The sequence below is a fragment of the Synchiropus splendidus genome, chromosome 8 (genome assembly GCF_027744825.2).
Source record: "Synchiropus splendidus isolate RoL2022-P1 chromosome 8, RoL_Sspl_1.0, whole genome shotgun sequence".
Classification (NCBI taxonomy): domain Eukaryota; kingdom Metazoa; phylum Chordata; class Actinopteri; order Syngnathiformes; family Callionymidae; genus Synchiropus; species Synchiropus splendidus.
In genome coordinates this window covers 16,161,415-16,181,696 of record NC_071341.1, presented here as the reverse complement: position 1 = coordinate 16,181,696, position 20,282 = coordinate 16,161,415, and the positions used below count along the sequence as shown (strand labels likewise).

Sequence of the window (20,282 nt, the reverse complement as noted above, 5' to 3'; positions counted from 1 at the left end):
GAAGCTTTTTTGGCCCTGTGCTTTACCCCTTTTTTAAACTGCGAATTATTGTTGACAAGATGCGTGTTTTGTCGCTCATCCTCAGATGTTTGTTTTGCTCTGAGGCAGTTTCTAGGAGACATAGCGACACTTATCACAGTGAAAGTAAACACTCTAAAATCTCAAATTCAACAGACTGGAGATGTTGCCGTGCCTGAATTTTTACGTGGTGGCAAGTTTGTTGTGCGGCATCGTGGTCAAAGTGGATTAACCACACACATCTACACACACCAACAAGTGACAGAATCTGGAACTCTTTGATAGACTGGTCAAACTGGCCCACCATCACCATCACTGTGTCCTGACCGACACCCTCCAGTCTGTAATGGGAGTCTCTCCAATACCAACCATCTCTCTTTGAACAAAGAAGGAGTGTCCTGTTGGGGCCACGCCCATACTACAATTGGACTAGTGGCGGGCCTCCAAACTGCATCTTCTCTGAGTTTGCGACTCCTGCCCTAAAATGTTTGCAATCTCTGAAGACAGCTTGACCTTGAACTATCTTTTTTTTATTTTCAGTATAATGACATGTATAAGATGAATCTGCCAAGCCGTGGCAGGCCCTTGTTGAAAACAAATCTGTGCTGGTTATTTTGAGCAAGTTAATGGTTGGGAAAATGCAAACAACCCAATAAACATACTGATGTTGAAGATTTCTCAATTTTGACAACAATATCACTATCCAGCAACATAAAACTACATCAACAAACAACATTTTTTTCCCTTCCTCTTCCATTCTTTACAATCTCTCAAACAATCTCAACTTTATTTATATAACTAAATAAACTAACACCAGTATACCAACCAAATAACTGTGACCCCCCACGCTCCCGGAAAAATACATATCACTCCTATTGTATGTGACTTTACGTGGATGCTGAATTATTTCAGAGAGCCTAATGTATCACGTGTTTTATAAAAATCAGGATTTCTGTCGTTTATTTTTTAAACTTGGCGGTTACGTAGCCGGAAATAGTATACAATTAAACTGGAAACGTCCGTAAATTCTAATGAATCTTTGGAGTGCTCCTTATCTCATATCTACGTCTTGGCAGATTGCTATAATAAATATATTGTTGACTTAACTCGATGTACGTCCAGTCTCCAGGTCACGTGACTCCACATGTTTACCGCGCTCACGACATGACGTCACGAATAAACGTCGATCACTCACCTGCTTCACATCCATGCGAGCTGCTCCGAGGTGCCGATGTGCTTTTCTCCCGAGTCAACATGGGTTTCTGCCGTCTGCCATTGTAACTGCGGGTCATAAACCGGTGAGTCGACGAGTCAACTCGGACACGTGGGAGCGCGCGTGAACGCGAAACTGCTTCTTTGAAGACTAGCCGTTATTCAGAACCAGAAACAAGATATGTTGGTCGTGTAATAGCAGCAATGTTTTTAAATTATTTGTTATTTCTCATTTTCGTCGCGTTAAACATCCCCTGATCAAATTGGAGAAGGTGTTTTTAATTTGTGTTTTCTCTTTCGGTCACGCCTCTAATTAAACACTGGAGAATCTCCAGTGGAGATCATGGTGCGTTTAAGTGCACCTTGGAGAATACAGCGCCTCTCAGTCTCACAGTCTGATGTAACGCTGCGTCTCTTATATTTAATCTTTTTTTGCGATTTAAGCTGCAGGAATCAAAAGACCTGGAAACAGATAATTTTGCTGTGCCAAAATGTTTTAATTTATCTGCAGTTGAAAAGGTACAAGAAAACAAGCAGTCACTGAGTTATCTATTTTAATTTTAAGCATGAAAAATCAAACATAAAAAATAAAACTTAACGACAATCTAGCCACTTTGAATATCAGTTCAGTTTGTTAAAAAATCTTTGACCTTTATTCTATATCACATCACCTTTTTGCATTCGTCGCTTCACAAGAATCTCCACTTTTGTCTTTGTGTAAAATGTCAAATCTTGTTACTATTAATTTATATTTTAGTCCTAAATGTTTTTTTTAAACTAAATCAAGAAGTTGATTTTTTAAAATGAAATGTTAGCATTAATATAAACATTAGCTACTAAATGTAAATAAATGAAATTATATTTTTGAATAAACAAGATTATTTTCTTATAATAAATAATAATAGCTTTGAGTTTGATTGCATGTTTTGGGATCTTGTTCTACTTTGTTGATTTTTTTAAATTGATTTTTGTCTGTCTTGTGTATGCATATATTGGCTGTGGGCTCTGTAACTAATCTATTTCTTTTGCTTTGGCTTCATCTGTTAATCCGTGACTGCAGTGGTCAGTAGGCATCAGCCAGAGTAGGTTTTCAAATTAGTTTGACTATTGGCTTGAGCCACATGTGACTGCTGGCGCTGGGATGCAGCACCATGTTGTCGTCATTGAGAACTGCTGATGCTAACCTGTGTGTCCTGCATGCAGGCTTCTACCGGCGCCTCCCTGGTGGACACTTTGGCCCTGCACGTCTCTGGTTCTGCAAAAGGATAAACTGCACAAATGAGACCGTTACGGACCTTCAGTGTCATGGTCCTCTCTGTAGCTCTCGTCCTCTTTCTTGTCTATACCAACTTTCGCTCCGAGAGCAGGCATCTGGACTTGGAGGACCTGAAGCGCTTGAGTAACAGAGCCCAAGAGCAGAATGTGAAGGCCAAGGCTACTGCCGGGCCCGCTGGTTCCCCCAATAGTTCTATTTCTGAACGGCTGAAAAAGATCATCCCTCAGAACCGAGGCTACTGGAACCGACTGCTGTACTCGTCTCTACACCAACTGGACACTGAAAAGCAGTTGTATACACAAGAGCCAGTCTGGTCCCAGTGCAGAGAGACAAGTCACGAGCGCCTGCGGACCAACGTGTACGACCTGGCATTGTACCCGCCCATGTTCCTCGACTTCCTGAAGGGAATGAACTGCCGTTCTCCTCCGCTGCTCATCAACCAGCCGCAGAAGTGTTTTGGGGACTCGGTCAACGAGACCTTTCTGCTTTTCGCCATCAAGTCTATTCCTGGAAACTTCCTGCAGAGACAGGCAGTGCGGGAGACCTGGGGCCAGGAGATCAGCGGGAGACGCAGCATCAGGTTGGTGTTCCTCCTGGGGACGTCCTTGGAGGAAGACCCCGATATCAACCTGCTGCTGCAGTTTGAGGCCCGACACTATCGAGACATCCTGCAGTGGGACTTTCACGAGTCTTTCTTCAACCTGACGCTCAAGCTCAACATGTTCCTGCAGTGGTCGCTCAAGTTCTGCTCGCATGCTTCCTTCGTCTTCAGCGGGGACGACGACGTCTTTGTCAACACGCCTGCGCTGCTGCGGTACCTCCAGTCTCGGAAGCCGCCACTCACCAGTCGCTTGTACACCGGACACATCATCAGGCAGGCGACTCCCGTCCGCGACCCCAAGAGCAAGTACTACATTCCTCAGAGCTTCTACGATGGGCCATATCCCGCGTACGCCGGCGGCGGAGGCTACCTCATCTCGGGTGATCTTCTCAAGCCTCTCTACTCTGTCTCACTGACCGTTCCCTTCATGCCCATCGACGACGTCTACATTGGCGTGTGTGTGAAGGCACTGGACGTGTCTGCAGAGAACCATCTGGGGTTTCAGACATTCGATATCAAAGAGAACGACAGAGAGAACCTCTGCGTTTACGAGAACCTGATCCTGATCCACCGCCGCACCCCGCAGCAGGCCAAGAAGCTGTGGAAGGGGATACACAGTCCGCTGTTGACCTGTTGACCGTCGCCCTTCTCCACCGTAAAACTATTTCTTCCTGTTTATTTCTTCTTTTTCTTAAGTTGGTCAGAAGGGAAATGCATGTATGGTGCTGCTGTTCGAAATACACGTTTTGGGCATTCTTTTGAAGTGTGTTCTCCATGACACGTTGTTGTGTTTCTCACAGAAATTCTCTTTGTCTCGGTACTGTGCGGAGAGAGGTTGTTTGTAGCGCCACTGGCTGTGTTCTGTCAGTTTTTATTTGGGGTTAAATTGTGTTTGTGTGAGAGCCCTCCAAGATATTTGTAGCTAAATCTGTGTGGGGGTAATCATTCACTTATGTCCGTGAACTAACACATTGGATGGCATTACGAGGGACTTATTTGCAATTGTCATTTAGTGACACCAATATGAGTCTGATAATAGACCAGGAGCTTGAGATACGAACGTCACAATGGCTTTCACAAACCGCTGGGACGTGTCGGGTACGGCAACTCATTAGGGACAACTTTCATGCCGTACACTTTATTTACAGTTGAATGGTTCAATGTTAACATGTTTCATTTACGGTTGATGTTTACAGGCGTATATGCGTATATAGTGCAGATTGTGGATGGATATTGGGGGAGGAGGCGTGGCTTACCTGCAGCTGGGTTGGTAGTAAGGAGTGGAGCCACAATTTTTTTTACCTCTAATTTTTGTTCGACTTGGGCCATTTTTGTCGCGGTCATCTGCTTTGTTTTGCACAAATGAAGCTGTATTGTAATATGTGGCATCAAAGAAGGAAATCAAAATGTTACGAGCGGATTGTATACGGATTATCATTCTCGATACGGAGGTGGAAGACGATGGAGATGAGCGTCAAGCACAAGGCTCCGCAAATAAGGACAGGAATTGATGATGATAAAAATGCTATCTTTTAATCACAAGAAGTACATCCCACGCCAATCTGCACCTACTGTCTTACTTCGGGTGCCTGGACGGCATCTGTCAAATTCAGTTCCACGAACCACAGTCATGTCCCTGCCATCTACTTCTGTTTCTTTTGGGATTCATATGGTTAGAAATAACCCAAACCCACCATCAGCCGATGCGCTTCTGTGTTGCGTTTGCTGCTTGTAGCGATGCTGAATATTGGAATGGTTTTAGCGATTCCTTTATTTCCGGGTTTGGAGTACGAGTTTGACAATCGGATCTCTACATATCTGTGCTGCATTGAGGGTGACATTATGATCATCTCCAGGCTTCTTTTCTTGGCTTCTGACAGACAAATATTTTGAAAATCCATATGTATGTGGCCCCGCTAAGCTAACAGAGGTGTTGTGAAGTGACCAGAGAGCTGGAAACCCTGAGGTTCACTCCAGAATAACAAAAACCAACAGACGTTCTCTATCCAAACGATCAACACATTGCTGCATGTCCTTCTTCTTTTTATAGCCCATGCAATAATCTAGTGGCGGAGAACTGAAAATTCTCTGCTACAGAATGGTCAGATATATTATAACTGGTGAAAAAAAATTAGTCACTGAAATTAAATAATGCCGTGTGATGCGATCACGCAGTCAAACAACATGCAGCGCAGCCTGCACAATGATTTTCTCTTCAAATAACGCGAGGCAATAACATTTTTGAGGCGCAGAGGCAGACAAGCTCTGGCAACCCACTCCACCATTCTCTGTGGCTTCTTTGTACAAACCTGGCAACCCAATCCCCCACTTCATCTGTGACATACTGGTGACCGAACAGGAGTGGTTCAACACAAGTGGAAATGATTTAGATTTTCCGACTCATGTACCACATGTTTCCTCTTTATTGGATCTTTGTTGTCCATGGTGTCAAGTATCAAGCGTGGCCTGACCATCCTCATGACTGGAGCCTTCTGCTTACATTAGCCTGTTCAGTGTGGTTTTGCTTGAAAAACTAATATAAATGGAAAAAGTTTCTGCTCTTTTTTTTTTTTTAAAAGAAAAGGCGAAAATGTTTTTTTAGAGAAGTATATCAAAATATTCAATCACCTAAACATTCCTTTGAAAAATGTATAAAAATGTATTCTAGACTATTTATGCAACATTAAAAAAAGTAAATACATTACCACATTTAACATTCAGTATCCGCCATTTTAAATTTTATTCGTCTTGAGCCACAAATGTTTCTTTCGGTGCCTCCCTTGTTCTCTTTCATACATCAGGGAGGCCCTCACACCCCATGTGAGACCCAAGCAGTCGAGTCGTCAGCAAGGGTTTGGAATGAAGATCTTTGTTCACAGTTTATTCAGTTCATGCGACGGATCATCTGCTGCTGATATTTCTGACACATTCTTGGCCCAACAGCAACATGCCACAAACTCATGAATTACGTGAGGACGCAGAGTCAACAGACACACACTGAGACACACACACACATCTGTGACCCGAGGAGGAAGTCTCGGCTTCAGCACCAGTGTTGCCAGAAAAAGAGTCCATGAAGGCTTCTGGCCGGAGCTCAGTCCGGCTCTCGGCTCTTCTCCTTGGGTAGGTGGAGCTCGCACAGCTTCTCGTGAAGGAAGGAAACCGGGACGTCTCGGCGACGCCTCTGTCAAGCGAGAAGTAGTCATGTGACGCCTCAGTGAAACCAACAATTGTTGACACTCTGCATACATCTTCACTTGGCTCTGCATCACTGAAATGTCACCTCTTAAAGCAACTACAAGGCAAACAGATTAAAATACTGACAAAGTTTAGTGACGGTGGATTATCCTGGCCTCACCTGCCTGTCTGGAGACGGCTGCACCGTGGAGATGTGGTTGCTGGTCTTGCTGTCTTTCCTCTCAGGGGTCCAGATGCCCGGGTCAGTTTGGGTGGAGCGGTGCGACACACTGGCGCCGCCTCTGTCGTGGTTGGTGTGGTGACCTTGAGGGAAAACAAAGGTCTCCTCCTCCGAACCTGGACAACAGACACACCTGAGTTTGAGTCCAGCGGTCGGGTGATGTGGGAGGAAGGGTATGGAGATGTACCTTTGCTCTTGGAGTCCGGCAGCGGCGTGCATGGGCAGGATCCCACCGTGTTCTTGTGTTTCTTTGAGCACTCCATCCCCACCAGGTCCCGGCAGTGTCTGTGGCAGTTGATCCCGCAGTCTGAGGAGTCGAGACACAGATGTGAGCTACTGGGACTTTCTCTGACCCATCAGTTGCTCCTGAATAACCACCAGGGGGTGCCAGACCCTGACGCAGACCTTCTGCGTTAAGTCACACATGAATTTTCCAATGGATATCAGTTCATTCCCGAGCACTGAGCCACGTCTGAACCTCAAAGTGACGAGGAGAGGCAGCATTGTCCTCCCACACTGATCCTGGGCTCTCACCTTTGCAGTGGAAGCCTTGTTTGATGACGCCCCACAGCTGCAAGAGAGCACCAACATCCGTCAGCTCCTCCCCTCACTCAACGTTGACCTCAAGTGAACAGCCAACACTCACTCCGCAGGTGTCGCAGAAGGTGGGCTTCTTGTATGTGGTTTCATGGAAGTTGTGAGCGTCTTTGAAGTTGTAGCCCAGCTTGGCGCAAACCGACATTCCCCGCATGAAGTAGGAGGTGATTTCCTCGCGGCTGATCTGGCCGAGCCTGAGGACAGAGAGGTTTCATCTCAGACAAAGTCAATGAAATCAGACTGGTCAAGACAGTTTATTATGGTTTAAAATTGAAAAAGTGTGGCACTTGTGACCTCACCACCTCACTGCATGGAGATACCAACTGGTGGAAAATACTAATGACGGACATTTTCAGTTCAGATCATTTGCACACCTGTCAGTTTCGTGAGTGCAGAAGGAGAAGGGAAAGTTGGCAGCAATCTTCTCAAAGTCCTCCAGCGAGATGTAGCCGTCCTGCTTCTGGTCATAGTTCTTCATGATGGACTGTAGGGGGCGGCAGAGCAACAACAGCGTCTCCAGTTCTGCTTTGACTTGGCAAGGCGGAAGTGAAAGACAGGAAGTCCGAAACACTCACGTCCACCATGTGCTTGACGTGTTTGGAGATGGTGTCGGGGTCCAGGCGTGGCTTGACCCCTGACCCCCATTCTGCCACGACCGGCGGCTTCACTGGCGTCACGGGCTGCACACATGCACACATATAGATGAGAGCAGGAAATATTAAAAACAAGAAGGAAGGGCCCACCGCAGCACATACTCCACCAACGTATGACTTTCATGTGGTTGGAATAGTTTTTGCTTTGCTTTTGTTGTTGTTACACCCACACATATACTTGTACTGCTATCTTTGTGGGGACCTCTCAGTGCCATAACCCTCTCCCCAGCCACCCCCCCTAAATCTAACCTTCCTAAACACAACGCTAACCTTAACCAGGACTCTGAACCAAACTGAAACCCAGTTATTTTGATGTCTTCATCCTCAATTTGAGAGTTAACCTTGTGTCCCCACAAATGTATTAGGTCCTCACAAGGCACACACACACACACACACACACACACACACACACACACACACAGGCAAATTAGGTCAGGGTTGGGGAGCCGACGCGGTTCGTCTCCGTCACAGAGGAACGTGTTGCTCTACTGACCTGGATTTTGAGGTTTTTGGGCTCCTTGGTGTATGACAGCTCGTAGATTTCGTCTTCAGTGTAGTAAAGATCTAGAGAAAGCTGCAGCATTAAAAAGCACATCATTTAATATGTCACATATTTGAGCGCAGGTTGTCAAACTTTTGATTTTGACTTCAGTCAGCGGGGTCAGAACACATCCGGTACCGTGAGCAGGTGCAGCAGGTCTTTGTGGGCCTCGAACGGCGGCGAGCAGCTGTGAACGGCGAGCAGCTCGTTGATGTTGCTGTACAGGTGCTGCAGCTTGCTGAGGTTGATCTTCTCCTCGTCCAGGTAATCTGGCAGGGCCTCGTTCAGGGAGATCAGGTCCTTCAGGTGGACCCCCAGGATGGGCACCTTGAAGCCGGTGCACTCGCTGTAGACGTGGCGATAGTTGCTGTAGTTGCTGCGTGATGAGAGAAGCTCAGTCATCTCGCTCAGAGCCTGACAAGACAAGAGCAACCAGAGTCAGAACTTGTATAGGACATTGATATGATGAACCAGTGGAGGTCAACAGTACCTTGGTGACGTCGGGCGGCAGGAGGTTGGACGTGTCTTTTAGGCGGGAGATGGAGCTGTGACAGAGTCCTCCAGTCACGGCCATCAGAGTGTTGAAGTTCTGAAGAGCCCGAAGTTTCTGAGGAGAACCAGAAATCAGCTCTGTGGCGACATCGTGGACGTTTGGCCCTCCAGGTGGCGCCGGAGTCTACCTGGGCCACGTGGATGAACTTGGTGAAGACCTGCGCCCTCTGCTGGGCCGTGTGTCTGCTCAGGATCATCAGCTGCACCCACTGCGAGACGCCGTTGCACATCATGACGGAGCGCTCCAGGGCGGGGTTGTCCCGCACAGAGCCGCGCACCACGTAGCTGCGGTAGTCCAGGTACTGAGCCATCACAGAGCAGAGGTCATCAGAGGTCAGCCACGGATCACGACAGGGTCACAAAAGGTTATAATTGCAAGAACATTTCTTTAGTTTTGGGTGTTTGATGTGGAAAAATATAGAAATAGAATCATAAAAGAAAAGGTTGTTTAAAAGTTACTACAATATTCTGACAATATGAGTGAGTAAAAGAAATTATTTTATTTTTATTAAGAATGAAAATTTCATCAATAATGATCTGTTTAATACAAAATAATTGTCAGTCAAACGTCAAACACTTTTTAGGAAAGAAAGTAAGTAAAGATGAAGTTAAAGCTTAAGTTAAAATTTGAAGCCAAATAAAATGTAAAAAGCTTGGCCAAGACTGAATAATACTGATGTTCAATGTGGTTAAGTTTAGTTAAATGTTGCATAAGTAGTCATGAACATATTTACATGTTTGTTAAAGAAAGTCAATGTTTAGATGACTGAATATTTTATTTTATTTTTTTGACATTTTTTTCTGTTTCTGACTTTTTGACTTTTTGAAGTGTTTTGAAGTAGATTGAATACAAAAATTAAAAACTGCAGAAAATTAATCCATAAATTTGAAATAAATTATTATTATTACAAATAATAATAACGATTTAAAAATACAGTTATTAATATACATGCAATAATACGAGACAAAATCCATATCATAGGAGACAATTGGAGAGAAAGTGAATCAAAGAATGAAATTGAAAAAATAACTATCAAATGGTAAATATGACGAAAATATTAGTGCATGAGAAAATACAAATTTAAGTGCAATGTTTTTAGCAGTGACCAGAGAAAACAAGTACATATTTATGATGTTTTTTTTTTTTGCAAAATGATGAAGAAAAGTGGTAACTGTCAACAGACGTCTTCATTTATTTCCAGCAGTAATTAGACGGTGACCTTTGACAGGCCTGTGGCCCTGGGTACCTTGGTGCCCTGTCACTTCTTGTTTGTTGTGGGTTCATTCGACAGAGACACACTGGCCCACGTTAGTCAGCTGTCATGTCAACCCTGATATGCGCTGTGGAGCACGGCATTCCGCTCGTCCTGTTTTTCCCTCAACACATTTGTTTTTTAATTCCACCTGAAGACTGAACTCACCGACACGTTGCAGAAGTTCTTGAACTCCAAGTAGCTCAAATGCTTGGCCATATCGTCCGGCTCCATGTGGTCAAAGATGAGAGACACTTTCCTCTTCTTCACGGAGGGCGAGGGGGCCTGAGTGACATCGATTTGGGGGCTTCTGAGGAGCAGCAGATATCAAAACTTCAGAGTGTTTTTTTATAGGCCCTGGCAAAGCGACTCACAAGCAGGAGGTGTCCATGATCTGTGACTGCGTCCCGTGTCCGTCCGAGCGAACCAGCGCCCACATGTCCCCCATGGTCTGCTCCAGCAGAGGGTCTGCTTCAAACACGGCTGGGAACTGGCTGATCCACTGCCTAACACAAAACATGTTTACAAAGCTGAAGCAGCACTTGTGTCCTGGACTCACCTGAGGAGGTGGCATATCTGTGCGCGCCTCAGCCCTCTGCAGTCAGCGGGACAGTCTTTATACGTGGGAGCGAGTCAAGGAAAGGGTCACATGCAGCAAATCTGCTCTGGCAGGAACAAAGCCGGCGCTGTGTTCTGTTCTGATCAGACTAAAGAACGTGAGCGCGTGAGCCGAGCCGGTGTGACCCAACACTGAGGATATAAGGTGAGGAGTTTTTGGGCGAAAGTCCGCGAGGGAACCACCCAGCTGTGCATCATCAGGGTCATGTGGACCGTCTGGGCTCCTCTGGGACTGGACAGCTTCCCCTCCAGATCTGCAACGTCAGGGCAGAAAGGTCAACCAGAGGTCACACTGCTGGCTCACGTTTGTTTCTCAGCTTTGTTCCGTCCAAGCAGATGCAACAGCTGAAGAAGAAGGAGACAAGACTGGCTGATCCCCCTCAGCTGGATTTTCATTTCTGCTGAAATAAGACATGAGGTTTGACAAAGAATCTTAGGTGTGAAAAGAGTCTGAGTTGCGTGTGTGAAAACATGCCAGAGTGTCGCTGATTCTGTGGTCCAGGGATGAAGCTTTTTGCTGATGAAACAGATCAGCAAAAATACTGAAGGATCGACCACATGAAGTAAAAAAAACACACACACACACAGCCTCGGCTAAAACACAAACTTGGTTGTCTAAATGAGAGGTAATAAAAAAGGTAAATGAGGAAATGCGTTAAATGTTTAGAATATGTCTTTAAAAAATATAGATTTTTAAAACTGTATACATAAAATATACTAATGATATGCTAATAAATGAAGTTAAAAAACTTGAGCTGAGTCAGAGGACAAAGCTCTCTGCTGCCTGGACTATCTAAGGAGAGAAGATCAGTGACCTAGGAGAGACTCAGAGGAGATCCTCTGCTCCCTCAGGTGGAGACAGGTGAGCTGACTCTTCTCAGGGTGTGGTGAGGTGTTTCCCAGGGCATGACCTGCCAGTTGATAAAGCTCAGTTCTTCTGTTATGTTGGGCCTCCGACCAAAGACATCCAGGCTAATGGTTCAGTGAAGCACCTCAATGCCCCCTCCGCAGAACAAAAGACGATGGTGAGAGACGTGGGAAACCAAACTGGACCCACCAAAAGAGTTGAGGCAGCGCTGGATGAGCTCATCCAGGCTGGCGCTGGTGGGTGGGCTCGGTCCGTGTAGGGCCCGGCTGATGGATTCCTGACGACCGGGACATGTGTACCTGCGGCGATGGACCAGAATCCTGCTCTTCTGAACGCCGTCACAGTTGGACTTCCTGAGAGACAGATGAGCTTTTCAGTGTGTGAGCGCGTCGGGTCAGAATGGAAGCTGAGAAAAGCAGTGCTTGACCGCGGGTGTACTGAGCTGCACTCTGGTCCAAACCGTTGGTCTCATGAACATGTATTTGTCCAACAACTGGGTGTCAAGTATTGTGATCATTTATTGTAATTATTAATAATAATCAAGGCTTCTTATGATGATTTGTTGTGCAAGCTTTTGTGGAGCTAATGATTTGTGTTTAATAGTATTGTGTCACAATGATTGTATTTTGTGATTATTTTTGTGTTGCATATTAGCATTTCTTCTTGGAAACGTTGCCATTTGTGTAGAAACAACATGAAGTTGTGTCAGTCAGGATTTAGCAGGGGATGATGAAATTAGCAGGAAGCTTCGAGCATTGCTGCGGCGTTCCCGCGAATGACCCGGCGTGTGTGTGTGTGTGTATCTCACATCACCATGCAAACAAACACGACACTTAACTGTCACGCACATTTTGATGCTGCTGGTGGCAACACACACACCACCACATGTTTGTATTTATGTCCTTGTGGGGACATTGTGCAGTTTCTCATTGCCATAACCCTTTACCCAGCCTTCCCCCATAAACCTAACCATCCAAAACACACGGCTAAGTTTAACCAAGACTCTGAAACCCAGTTATAATGACCAATATATTTTGAAGTCTTCATTCTCAAATTGAGGATAAGCCTCGTGGGGTGCAGCCAAATGTCCTCACAAAGTCATACGGTCCTCACAAGGACAGTGTAATGTCAAGAATTGGAGTCCCCCCAACAAGTCCACCCACATGCACACTATCCTTGTAAGGACCTCTCATTGCCATCAACCTTTCCCCAGCCTCTTCCCCTAAACCTAACCGTCCAACACTGAACCAAGCTGAAACTCGGTTATAATGACCCAGTTATTGTGATGTTTTAACCCTCAAATTGAGGCCTAACCTTGTGGGGTCCGGCAACAGAACTCCACAAAGCGATAAGGGCCCGACATGGAGGTGTTTTCCCCAAAACTGGTCCTCACTAGGACAGGTAAGCTTGAGCACACACCCCGATGCTGTTGTTTGATCCTGTTTAAAGCGTGCTAACCGCAGCACCACCAGATGAAGGAAGTTGTTTAAATAAAAGTTACACAATCAGTGAGTGTTGTTAAACATTTTAGTTGTGGAAGTACGTGACAGTTCAAGGTGGTTGACGACACTTCAGTTTCTAAACAGACTGACACAAAACTAACACTCCAAAAAAGTTTGACAAACAAACAACAGGGCCTCACACCTTCCTCGACATAGCTCTCTACACAACAGTGGGCATGGACAACACAACACCATGCAACAAACCACAGCTCCTTACACTCTCAACAACCACGCTACACTTTCTACAGGACAGCTCGATAAATGTATGGTGCCAGAACAACACAACCACGCCCATTATTGTCAAACCCACAACACACACTTCTAACAAAAAAAAACGTATTTGTCAGAACTTTAAACACGCGCGACAACTAAACACCACAACACTCCTGCAGCACTAAATTCATCAACACGACCAAAACAATCCACACTTTCAACATCTCATTCACGTCAATAATTTCAACATAATCTCACTTCTGATACAACAACAAAACTTCAGACTTTCAACACAACCTTCCTGCAGTAAGCAACAGGTTCTCCACACAACACCAGCGTTTATTTTCAGCCACACACACCTTCCACACAACCATATATTGCATCTTCTTCTTAACAATGCGCTTCCTGTATTTCTGTATGAATTGTTGAGGAACTTGACTTTGAACTGACTTTCGTCTCTCGGTTTGTTTTGGTGAATGTTCCAGAAGCTTGACAGACAAACTTTGTTAGCAGGAATTTGATGAGTCAGCATAAGATTGTTGTGTGATCTTGTTCAAATGGTCACATGATGAGATATCGGAGGGCAAGTAGCAGCTCGAGCCCCGGTGATCGCCTGTCGACACAATCTACGGAGACAGGTTTCCACAACATGGTGAGAGCACCGTCAGGTCAAATGTGTCACAAGACCAAAACCTGCTTCCACCATTTTTAATAGTTGACTGAGGTAAGTGTCTTCAGATGCCTGGTCTGCTGCCAGGATTCACCCTTTTAGAATCCATTCCTCCGGAGGTTGGGTCGCGGGGGCACCTCACATGTCTACCCCTGGACATGAGGAGGTTCTACTCTGAGCCTCTCCTGGATGAATGAGCGTCCCTCTCCAAAAGAGTCCGTACAGAAAACTCAGATTCTGAGAAAATGAAAGGCAAACTGGTTCACAAACTGGTTGTAAAAATTCAGCTACCGTATAAACAACTCCAAATTCAGGTGTTTTCGCGCCACCACCAGATGACAGCACAAACTGTAGTATACTGCCTAGATTACTTTTGGCACTGTGTGTACGGGACGCTGAAAGAGGTGAAGGCTAGTATGAAAATAAAAATATTCTTTATTAAATGATACATGTTACAAATATGAATATAAAAAGCATTCTGGACTTTCTCTTAAAAGGCAGTGATATAAAAAGAATTAGACAAGGATGGTGGCAGCGCAGACCTCCACCACAATTTGTTATCTAATATAATCTATTTCTACTAAATATTCCAAGTGCAATGAGCTCATACGGGCAGGAGATGGCAGTAGCTAAAGACGTGAAGATGAGGCAGGCAGTATGGAATGAACGCAAAAGCCTTTAACATGCTGGAAAATATTCATATTTGGTCACCATAGACATAAAACAGACGATTCATTACATTGATTTGATTGTATGTTGTGTTTTATTAACCTGAGTTGGTCAGTTGACAGGTTGTGCCTCTGAGTCTCATTGAAAATCAATGGCGATATGTTTTCCAATAATCCAAATGAACCAACAGAGCATTACCAAAATCAAATCAACCAATGCTGAACATTTCATTGAAATATATTTGTCTGCATTTGAGTTATTCTGTTCACAAACAAACAGAGCAAAAAGTTATCATATGTCACAACAAAGTGAAGAAAACATCAGTGTCTGAAAAAAATATTTACTGATGTGTAAATGTAACAAAAGCTTTTCAAGAACAACAGACAATAAAAGTCAGATAGTTTTTGCCATGAAACTGAAAAGGGGCTGAAAAAATGCTGATCTTGTAAATTGGGGTTGTCAAGTTTGCAAAGAAAGTGATGACGTGGTTTTATCTGTTCACTTGCCTCCGTCGATACGAGGCGTCTTGAAAGGCTGGTGTTGCGAAATCTTTTGAAGAAACGATTGGCTGCCGTTTCGTCATGACTCAGAGTGGGTCCTGCACCACTTGCACTCGCACTTCACCAGCACAGTTTACAAGTGCTGACGTCCGAGTGTGAGCTCGGTGATATTTGAGCGGGACTTCCCCTGGCGCTTCCTGAGAAGTGACAACTCGGGCCCTGACAAGCCTCCATGCAAATCTCACGTCTCTGCTTTCTGCTTTTGTGAAAAAAATCCCTCAGAGTTTCACTTTTGCGCACACTTCCTGTCAGAGCCGGTTAAATGTGCTATTTCAGTTAGCCTCCAACAAATGTTTACACTGCTGACTTCAGGTTTCATATCACGTTTAATCTCTCCAAACAAGTCCTCACAGTAGACTCTGTGTTTGTTGCGTTTCTTTGGTGACGGTGATCTTTACCGCCACCTTCAGGATGGTAACACATTACTGTGCTGTCACTGCGCAGGAATGTTTGATTTTTTTCTGAGGTCAGCATCCAAACTATTGTGATTGTTGGTACACAAATGAGGGCAGCTGTTTGTGTAGCAACATTCTTTGATCGCAGTTCACTCAACATAAAATTCTACACCTACAGGCCGTTTCTCTTGTTAGCGCTCTTCTGTTGTGAGACAGGGCCAACAGAGCAGCTCAAAATCCTTGTCTCTGATTTGTTCACTGAAGTAGCATCATGACTCAGCAGTAATCAGCATCCCGCCTTGTTCATTTCTACATGCAAAGATTTTGAATCTCCGTCAAGCCCTGACGACAGAAGACAATATGAACTCATCCACATCCTTAAGTGTTGTGAGAATGTGGGAAAGGAAGTCTTCAATAACAACGATGGTGTGTTCCAGTCGTCCTCTCGACTGGGAAATTGCCAGCTCTGCCCCCCTGTCGCCCAATGTGTCCACTTCGAGTAGCCCTCCTGTAATATTGTGTTTATTCAACAACTAAATTGTTTTCAATATTCGTGACATCTCACCCCAGCTCTGAGTCAAGTTCAGTGCACTACAGATTTAAAAGTCGAAGGAGATGATGTTGAAAGTTATTCTCAAGCGTGTTGTCAGAGAGCAAGGTCTTGATTAGTATGCAAGAAAAAAATTCCCCAAATTTGTGGAATATGTTTGGTTGATTTCTTTAATATCAAACTTCTATGTCCCGCTTGCATTCGGGGGAGGCCATCTTGGATTGTGAACTTGAGTTGATGAAAATTCATGATGAGGGGAGTGGAGCAGGAAATTTCCCAGTTCTGGCTTGTACGTTTATAAACAACTTCTTGATAAACCTCTTGGTAAACTGTGTTTACAACCACAAAACCCACAGCATGAAGTGAAAACACAAATTTGCAGAATATGTTCACATCTTTTGGCACATTGATTTAATGTCTTCTTCCTGTTTACAGTCAGCGAAGCCATCTTGGATTGACTAAGAAATCCTACATAAGGTGACACACAATAAACATGTAAAATGTGAATGTGCGGCTTTTACTTAGCTGGTTTCCAGTTTAGGTTCCCATCATGAGAATAGAGGCCCAACATGGCGCTAACTTGACTGTAGACAGACCAACTGTAGCGTTCTCATCACAAGGTTTGAATGTCTTAAATTGTATGGAAGAACTGCAAGTCGCAATACAATCTCGTCTTTCTATGTGAAATATAATAATAGTAGCTATCATGCTAACAAGCTAGTGTGCTAGTGAGTAAGTTTGCATCCCACCCAGTCAATGTCAGTCACTTTGCTCTAAAGAGTGAAGACAGTTTTGTTTGTTCATAACAGAGGGAAATAAGTGACTTTGTGTATGATGTGAAGACGGAATTTCTTCAGGTTGGGAGTCGCGAGCTTGTCTTATTCAGCAATAAAGTATAATTTTCTAAATAGTTATTCACTGCCTGTTTGTACAATACTGACACTGAGACGGAAACATTTGTCCAAAATTGTTTGCACTAGTAAAGGCAGTAGCATCTCGGCAGAACCAGCCGTCGTGTGGACAAACCCCCTGGGAGTTATTTCTCAGCAGCCACTCTTCACTCGGCTATTCAGACTATTCAGGAAACAGATTCCCCCTTTTCAATGGAAGCGCCCCTTTACTGAGTTTCCCATCCATGTCAGGACTCCTGGCGGCAGACCCAGATCCCCCCTCCCTGTCCCTGCATCCCCCCTCCCCAAATCTCTCACAGTGGCAGGGGGATATGCAAATTCCTCTCTTTTCTTCCCTTAATTGATTAATTGAAGCTTTTGAAGGCTCAGATTGTGTGCTGCTCTTTTGCTCTCACAAACCGGTGTTCTGGTTCGGCCCGAGTCAGGAGGAAGAAACTCTGCTTAGAGGACCAAACACATTTGCTGTTTTGGTGTTGACCTTAGCTGTCATTCGGCAATATGATATTTAAACCTGGGATGTTCGATTGCTTACATCAAATGTCAACAAACTCGATTATAATCGACATTTTAACACATAAAAAAATAGTCAAGTTGAAGACAAAGAGAATAATTATATTGGTTACAAAATAGAATGAAAAACTGTGAAGATATTATTTTTAATATCTAAAGTAACTCTTAACTCTTATGTCTGTCATACTGTATGATTTGTCGCAGTCCTCCTTAAGTAGTCAAATCGGTCTTTCTACCTTAATTCTTAGGCAGCGCACCATCATTCCAGGTAATCAGACATCAGCTGCGGTCACAACTGCAGCATGAAACAACAGACGCACATACTTTCTCAACAGCCAAGTAGATCTGAGCAGAAAAAGCAGAAGCAGAGTTCTGTGGAAAGGTGAGTCGACACCTTGTCTGTGTTTGATGTCAGAGCAGCTTGTGTGCAGTACACACAGAGAGACACAGACGCGCAGGCGATTTCCTCACTGATATGCGGGTACAAGAAGAAAACTGTGGAAAAACTAAATCTGGCTTCGACCTGTGAGGGTGGGGAAAGTGGATCTCACCTCTTGGTCTTGTTCATGACTGTCCACCACAGCAGGTCCTCCTCCACCGCTGTCCACTCGGGCACCTAAAGGTCTAAAGCTCCATGGCCCCTGCTCCTCGCTCACCCCCTCTCTGCGTCGAGTCCAGTGGAGTCGCAGGTCCAGGAGGCAGCCGAGTGTGGCGGTGCCTGTCCAGCACAGCGAGGTCTCGTCACCCAGCCGAGGGAAATTCAACTTCAACAAGTCAGCATCTTCGATGGAGGAACTGGCTCTGACTGATAGGGGAACTCGCACAGTTTCTGTGTGTTTGTGTGTGTGTGTGTGTGTGTGTGTGTGTGTGTGTATGCGTGTAGGAGGGACGCTGCTGCCCTGATAGAGGAAGGAGGAGGAGATGATCAGAAGATCCAGGAAGCAACTTTTCAATCTGTTACAACACAAGCACAATTTCATAACATGGAGATTTAGATTTTTCTACAGTGTCTTACTAATAAACCTCACCCCCGAGAAAGCTCTCTCATCACCCCCCACACCCTACTGTATGAACAGCTCAGTTAATTCACACGCTCCAAGCTAAACTTCATCGTAAAGAGATCACACTCTTGGTTAAATGTCCAGCCCCACCTTCTGACTCAACTCCTGTTTCGTCACTGCTTCACAACACAGCGTTCTACCTCTGTTCTGAGTCACCGATCCCTCTCGTGCACATCGTGTCCTCACTTGAGAAGAAGACTCCAAGAAAGCAGAGGTGTTCCAGCGTGGTCCTGGCAGATGGACCGGTAAACCTCTACAGGACTTTCACATGACACACGATCTACTCTGAGTCTCTACTGATCTGTTATGTTTAAACAGGCTCAACATGACAGGCTCAGACCAGAGTGTGTGTCACACTGGTTTCTCCATTGTCTCCATCTACTTCATCCATGGCCAATGGCTGCTTCGCGTTACAGTCGCCTTGATAATCTTCAGTTCAGCCTAACCTCTGATTCCAGCTTCCTTCAGTCGCCTTGTATTGGAATGACCCACAAAGCCTGCAAACACTGACCGTCTGCTTCACCATCACCTGGCCTGCATGTCACAGCTTTTTCTCTTGAAATGTAGCCCCTCACCACGGGTCACTGGTTGCTGCAATTCCAGGTGTGAAGGTGAGACTCTGACTTAGGTCCAGACTCCTCGGGCACATTGAGTGGTCGGGAGGCGCCAGTTTGGCCAGCTGCTCCTCCGCCTCCCAGATGGAGAATGTTGTTTGCCAAACAGCAGTCTGAGGGCATTACCATGGTGGTTACCCTCGAACTCCACAACCTCTTGCAATGTTCTTTAGAACTGATAACATGCCAAGAAGGAAAGGAAGACTCCAAGCTTCCGTGTTTTCTATCCTCTCGTGTATTGTTTTGGCCTCACCCTCAGGTTTCAGGTCTCAGATAGGAGGATCAGAGAGGTTCACCTTCCTTTCAGAATGGAGCTCATCACCTGCCGTGGTCTCGTCCCAGTTATCTCATACGTCTTTCGGAGATTCCATTTCTTTTCATTCCTGGTCTCTGACCGATGATTTATTTTCTCATCCTAAATCTGTGAAGGACACCGGCTGTCATCGGTTGTCATGTATTCTGACCTTTCAGCCATTCCTGGTGCCAGGTGAGCGTAGAGTAGGAAGCGAATGGAGTCCGCTCAAGTCAGCTTCCATTTAGGAGAAATGTTTTTGGAGCGTTTTTCTCTTTTTTTTGTTCACTGGTTTTCTGCTTCCACACTTGTGTTGATGGATTCATGTTCGTGAATCCAGGACCATCTTAATGACCTCTATCATCTCCATTACTTTGCTTTCTTCACCTCCTCTGTCATTCCTGTGGTGGCGGTGGCCACACAGGGGGGGCAGTGTTTGCTGTGCTGAATGCAGGCGTGCAGCTGGACCAGCACCTTCAATAGCAACATTGTGTGGACACAGCAAGAGGAAGAGGCAGACAGAACAGGGGACATTAATGTGCCCAAGTGTGCAGAGGTGGTGTCTGCTCTGAAGGAAATGGACTGGTCTGCAGGGAGAGAGTGTGAGAAGATGCGCACAGCCGGACCGCGACGCTGCCTGCATGTAAAGTCGCAGCAAGTGAGTGGGTTTAGCAGCAAAGCTTCCCATCGTTGAGGCCACTTCGAGAAATCAAGTTCACACTTCCTTC

General features: G+C 45.2%; 2 protein-coding genes across 3 annotated transcripts; one reads left to right on the top strand and one right to left on the bottom strand.

Moving 5' to 3' along the window:
* The first annotated feature begins 1,189 nt into the window (after nucleotides 1–1,189).
* On the top strand, nucleotides 1,190–5,809 carry b3gnt2l (UDP-GlcNAc:betaGal beta-1,3-N-acetylglucosaminyltransferase 2, like). The gene is made up of 2 exons (XM_053872558.1): nucleotides 1,190–1,316; nucleotides 2,434–5,809. The coding sequence occupies exon 2, from the start codon at nucleotides 2,509–2,511 to the stop codon at nucleotides 3,742–3,744; it is 1,236 nt and encodes a 411-aa protein (XP_053728533.1). The 5' UTR covers nucleotides 1,190–1,316; nucleotides 2,434–2,508; the 3' UTR covers nucleotides 3,745–5,809.
* rasgrp4 (RAS guanyl releasing protein 4) lies at nucleotides 4,750–18,446 on the bottom strand. Of its 2 annotated transcripts, XM_053872556.1 has the most exons (17): nucleotides 18,139–18,446; nucleotides 11,797–11,960; nucleotides 10,882–10,993; nucleotides 10,681–10,743; nucleotides 10,496–10,627; nucleotides 10,290–10,431; nucleotides 8,997–9,170; nucleotides 8,807–8,923; nucleotides 8,455–8,730; nucleotides 8,269–8,349; nucleotides 7,698–7,802; nucleotides 7,497–7,606; nucleotides 7,172–7,316; nucleotides 7,060–7,096; nucleotides 6,713–6,832; nucleotides 6,466–6,641; nucleotides 4,752–6,291 (listed from the first exon to the last, which is right to left on the bottom strand). In XM_053872556.1, exons 1-17 carry the CDS (start codon nucleotides 18,153–18,155, stop codon nucleotides 6,202–6,204), a joined length of 2,061 nt encoding a protein of 686 aa, XP_053728531.1. In that variant the 5' UTR covers nucleotides 18,156–18,446; the 3' UTR covers nucleotides 4,752–6,201. The 2 variants fall into 2 exon arrangements, with proteins under 2 accessions (XP_053728532.1, XP_053728531.1); XM_053872557.1 differs by lacking the exons at nucleotides 11,797–11,960; nucleotides 18,139–18,446 and having other exon boundaries at nucleotides 4,750–6,291; nucleotides 10,496–10,623; nucleotides 10,882–11,790.
* Nucleotides 18,447–20,282: the final 1,836 nt, after the last annotated feature.

What these genes read in the sequence shown, in the direction of transcription:
- b3gnt2l (XM_053872558.1), top strand. Translation starts at nt 2,509, where the DNA reads ATGAGACCGTTACGGACCTTCAGTGTCATGGTCCTCTCTGTAGCTCTC.
- rasgrp4 (XM_053872556.1), bottom strand. An exon ending in AGAACTTCTGCAACGTGTCG is followed by an intron (nt 9,171 to 10,289) that starts GTGAGTTCAGTC and finishes GTGATGGCTCAG; the next exon opens with TACCTGGACTACCGCAGCTA. An exon ending in CCTTCTGCGACACCTGCGGA is followed by an intron (nt 7,097 to 7,171) that starts GTGAGTGTTGGC and finishes GCTCTCTTGCAG; the next exon opens with CTGTGGGGCGTCATCAAACA.